Source organism: Bemisia tabaci, chromosome 4 (assembly GCF_918797505.1).
Source record: "Bemisia tabaci chromosome 4, PGI_BMITA_v3".
NCBI classification, from domain to species: Eukaryota; Metazoa; Arthropoda; class Insecta; order Hemiptera; family Aleyrodidae; genus Bemisia; species Bemisia tabaci.
The window spans coordinates 40,996,822-41,001,961 of NC_092796.1; the positions used below are offsets into that span (position 1 = coordinate 40,996,822).

Consider the following 5,140-nt stretch of genomic DNA (forward strand, 5'->3'; position numbering starts at 1 on the left):
ATTTTTGATTTTTCAAGTATGTACCAAGAGAGATAAATGACACTTTTAACTAAGACGGTCAGTCATTCCCGTGCGGAGTTGTGGACTAGTTTTATGTAATTAATTACGAGATTGACGATAGGGATGGACGGTTATCGAATTCGAATTTGCGATTGCGAATACTTCGGAAGTGAATATTCGAATGTGATGCGATTATCTCAGTGCCGATAATTCGAATATCAAATATTCGATTATCTAAATATTCGACCATCCCTAATCTGCACCCTTGTGATGCAGATGGATAATAAAGTCATTCCCTGAGATTGGTGTGAGAGCTCCCCGCTTACTGTATTGCTGGGCTGATTTATAATGCTACACACATTTAAGGTGCTACTCTCAAGAAAAAATTGTTAACTTAGGTAATATGAGAGGGTTGTAACAAGCAACTTACCCAGAATACAAGTACGCATAGATGATTCGGAACAGTGGCACAGGAACTTGATGTTGTTTATTTAATGATTTGGCGAGAGCAACTTAATACTTAAAGGACTTACTGCTCATTGTAAGACACTTGATACCTCTGGAATATCGTAAAGAATTCAAAATTTGCTGCAAATCTAATTATGTGCCTGCGTATGAATATGAATAGAACCATAACCTATAAATTACATAAATGGTGAATGGTGCTCTCTCTGGAAGAGTTGGCGCAAGTTCAACGTTTGTTTATTTATCACGAGTTTGATAACATTTGTTGATTAGGGAAGAGAAGAAAGCAAGAAACGCGAAATCCAAGCTCTTCAAACACACGAAAAATTACGTTCTTCTTTAAGTATTTCAATCGCTCTTAGTGTACCGGCAATTACTGTTTGTGTGCCTTTTGAAAAAACTATCCATCTTTCAATTTAACCGCACCCGGATACACCGAAACTCCTAAAGCTTATCGCGAGTGAAGACTCCACTAATGATGATGTGTCAAATGCAAACTGTGCATGTTTACGTGGTCATTTGAAGACAAAAAGCCGATGATTGTGTCTTTTACGACCCTAAAGTTATTAATTACCACCTGTCAAAGGTTCTTGATGATAGGATCCTCAATTAGTGACTCTAGACTTTCGTTTCCGCCCTGTAATTCTCGTAGTGATTTTCCGGCCATTATTTGGTGACCACTAAGTACGTGTTGGAACTTGAAAAATGTGCGGTACAGACAACAAAACTTCTCGAGTGAAGGCTTTGATTCTTGTCGGGGGTTATGGAACTCGACTCAGACCCCTCACCCTCAGTCGCCCGAAACCGCTTGTGGAATTTGCGAACAAACCAATGCTACTTCATCAAATGGAAGCGTTAGTTGCTGCCGGAGTGACAGAAGTTGTCCTAGCTGTTTCTTATCGGGCTGAGCAAATGGAGCAAGAGCTAAATACTGAAGCTATTAAGCTCGGCATTAACTTGATATTCTCTCATGAAACAGAGCCTCTCGGTACTGCTGGGCCTCTTGCTTTAGCCAAGAGTATTCTTGGGTCCACACCTGAGCCATTCTTCGTTCTCAACTCTGATATTATTTGTGAATTTCCATTCCGAGACTTGCTTGCATTCCATAAAAATCATGGCAAAGAGGGGACCATAGTTGTTACTAAAGTGGAAGAGCCATCTAAATATGGTGTGGTTTTGTGTGATGAGGACGGCAAAATTGACAGTTTCATTGAGAAACCACAGGAGTTTGTATCAAACAAGATCAACGCTGGCATGTACATCTTGAACCCAGATGTATTGAAACGGATCCCACTGAAGCCAACCAGTATTGAGAAAGAAGTTTTCCCTTTCATGGCAAATGAAGGCCAGCTGTACGCAATGGAACTTGAAGGCTTTTGGATGGACGTCGGACAGCCTCGTGACTTTCTGACAGGTATGTGCCTGTACCTTTCCTCTTTACGCCATCGTCAACCTAATCTTCTCGGCAGTGGAGACAGCATAGTTGGCAATGTTCTCATTGACCCTACGGCAAAAATTGGTGAAGGTTGCAGAATTGGCCCGAATGTCACAATTGGACCAAACGTTATTTTGGAAGATGGCGTCTGTATCAAGAGGAGTACCATTCTGGAAGGTGCCATTATCAAATCTCACTCATGGCTCAGTGGGTGTATTGTGGGCTGGCGATGTATTGTTGGCAAGTGGGTTAGAATGGAAAATATTACTGTTCTAGGTGAGGATGTCATTGTTAAAGATGAATTGTACATTAATGGCGGACAAGTTTTACCCCATAAATCAATCGCAAGTTCAGTACCTGAACCTCAAATCATTATGTAAACCTTCTTGACTTTCTCCAAAATTTTAGGGCGTTTTTTAAATTAGCTGATGTCAGAAGCTAGTGAGAAAAATTTTCTTGTATTCATAGTGAGCTGGATGTAGGCTAGTTGAAGGAAGACATAGGTATCAGAAAAAACGCTATTGAACACCTTTGAAAGAAACATTTTTGGACTGATATCACTTTGGAAGAAAATTTTTTTTTAAAGATTAAATTTTTTTAAAGAAAGAGCAAATGTAATGGTCATTTCAAAAAATCGTTCTGAGTAAAAGAGAAAAATCCTAGTCAACAATTCACTCAGTTTTTTGATAGTATATCAAAATTTTAATAAAAAAGTGTAAAGTAGATGAAGTTACATGAAAAGAGTTATCCGCACTGACTTTATATCAGAAGAAAATGTTTTAAGTTCTGCACCTTCAGAACACTTAATTACAGGCTCAGCTTTCAGCTCTATGTATTAATAAACTTTGGACTTTCCATCTGGAGTCTTTTGAAACAAGAATGTTTTTGTGAAGCTAAATTCGAAAAAGCTTCTAATTCAAATTTTTAACTTTAAGCCTTTTCATTTCTGCCAAACCTGGTCTAGGTTTGAACAGCCTTCAACAAGCTTGCTTTATTTTCATTTAATTGGAAATGTTTACATCTGTGTCAGCAATTAAGTCATGTAAAGAAAATAAAAAGTGCAGGTACTTCTGCAAAGGCATAAATGTAAGGAAGCAATAATATTACCAAAAATTTATGGAGAGAGGCAGCAGCTTGATTCTGTAACTGAAGTCATTGCTTTGTCCAGGGGCGGACCGACTGTTTAAGAGGGCGCAGGATAGGAACACCCGAAGGGCATCTTTGAAGGGGTGTCCAGAAGGTACTGAGGAATAGGGCCAGAGCCAGGACATATCCTAGTGTCTTGGCAGGCCAGCAGCCGGATTGTTGAACCTTTAACTGGCTATGTCGGCACGATAAGACAAGACATAGCTCTATCTGCGCCGTGTAATATATCGATTTTCGATTCTTGTCGTGCCGACTTAAATTTCAACAATCAGGCTGCAGTCCGCCCCTGGCTTTGTCAGCAACAAAGTAGAATTGCCTTCATGTCTATAATAAGAGAGATACCTACCTGAGAAAAGGGAGGTAGGTACCAAAGTTAAAAATTTCGCAGAATCACTATCAAGTTGCTAAGCATCGAGAAAAAGAAGATTGAGACTATTCAAAATTTGATTGGCAAGAAAAGGGAAATTTGCAGTTACCGTCGAAGATCATTGCTCTAAGATTAAATCCTTTTGTCCTATTGACTGATGACATCATAATTTTAATCTTTCTACTTAAATTTTTTAGCTTTGTATTTTTGTTCATCTCACTTGGCATAAGCCCATTACATATCCGTCACAATTTGTAGTCCTCTTTCTAGCATTACTTTCAGAATCATCATTTGTTAACTATCAGGTTGAATACAGAAACTTGGAAGGAACCTCTTTCCATACGAATGTTTTTACATATTTTTTATTCACAAAAAATTTTGGTGGAGAATCCTTGTCTGTATGACCTCAAATATTCTTAAAGGTCCCCTAAAAACCTCAACTCAAAATATTTTTTTAAAGAATGCTAGGTAGGGTTTAGTGCCTAAGTATAAATTTTTTTCAAATTTTTATGTATGAACGCATATGTAGCTTGTGACTTTGGTGTACCTATCTTTGCCATAAGATGCATTGTTGAGCAGTTTTAATCCTTCACTGGATCTTTCACAGGGGAAGATTTTTCAGAAAGTGGGTGGGAGGACCTGTCTAATGACAATTCCGGGTTTCCTCATTTGCAAATTTGTGAACGAAATTATTTGGCTTAGTCTAAACAGAATTTTGAGCTGTGCAAACGCAACAATATTTATACCTATCTCGATTCTTTACAAAAACTGAGATTTTCATATGAAATTAGGATTTTTGATTAACTTGAAACTGTAAACTTCTCTGTATCATTTGAAAAGGGGGCCCATGGATACAATGCCGAATTAACGCTCAGGAGCTCGCTGTGCTGGTCATTAGGGGCCCCCAGTTCCTAAAGTTTAAGGGCCCCAGGGATAATTCCAGCCTGTGAGTCTCTCTAAATCTACATTTTACACTCCAAAGACCCGTAGAGGATCTGAAAAAAAAACCCTGGAACTGCTCTGTTCTATTCCTAAGTTTTATCTTCTGAGCTTGATATGGAAGGTATTATTAACTTTAATTCGTACTTGAAGCGACAAGCTTTGGCAGCTTTCATTTCTGTTCACAACCTAAATCATGAATGAAGTTGTCAGTACTGTAAATCGTGTATTCTGGACTTAAAGTGAATCAATCTGATTTATACTTATTCAGTAAAAATCTAGTTATTACAAACGTTTTACAATGTCTTAGCCATGTTTTTAGCTTCACAGCTCCAGAGCCATGAAGATTTTTCATACTTGATTGATGCCAAGGACACCTTGTCTTTAATTATACTAACATCTCATACATTGTTTTTGTACATTTCTTGTATTATACCTTTGTAAGTACATTTTTACGTCTGTAACCAAAGCATTTTTATGAGACTTATATTTTTCAATAGCTTTGTTTTGATTTTTTGATTACATTTTTACATTATCATCGATTACAATTTTTTCTAAATATTCCTAATAATTCCTTACCTTTTTCACTTAATTGATAATCCGCACTATACAATTCTATCGCTTCATGGGCTGTGCTTGATTGGGTGTACCTAGGTCTGTAGGTACAGTATTTTTTCTTAGCCATTTTGTATTGGAAAATTGGCTAAACTTAGTGGTAAATCTGGAAAATGTTATGCTCTTTGACATCATAAAATGGTGTTTTTCATGAACTTGAACACGCATATTTC

At 37.6% G+C, this 5,140-nt stretch overlaps 1 protein-coding gene across 1 annotated transcript; it reads left to right on the top strand.

Moving 5' to 3' along the window:
* Positions 1–692: 692 nt before the first annotated feature.
* Gmppb (GDP-mannose pyrophosphorylase B) lies at positions 693–4,894 on the top strand. The gene has a single exon (XM_019048705.2). It carries the CDS (start codon positions 1,171–1,173, stop codon positions 2,278–2,280), a length of 1,110 nt encoding a protein of 369 aa, XP_018904250.1. The 5' UTR covers positions 693–1,170; the 3' UTR covers positions 2,281–4,894.
* Positions 4,895–5,140: the final 246 nt, after the last annotated feature.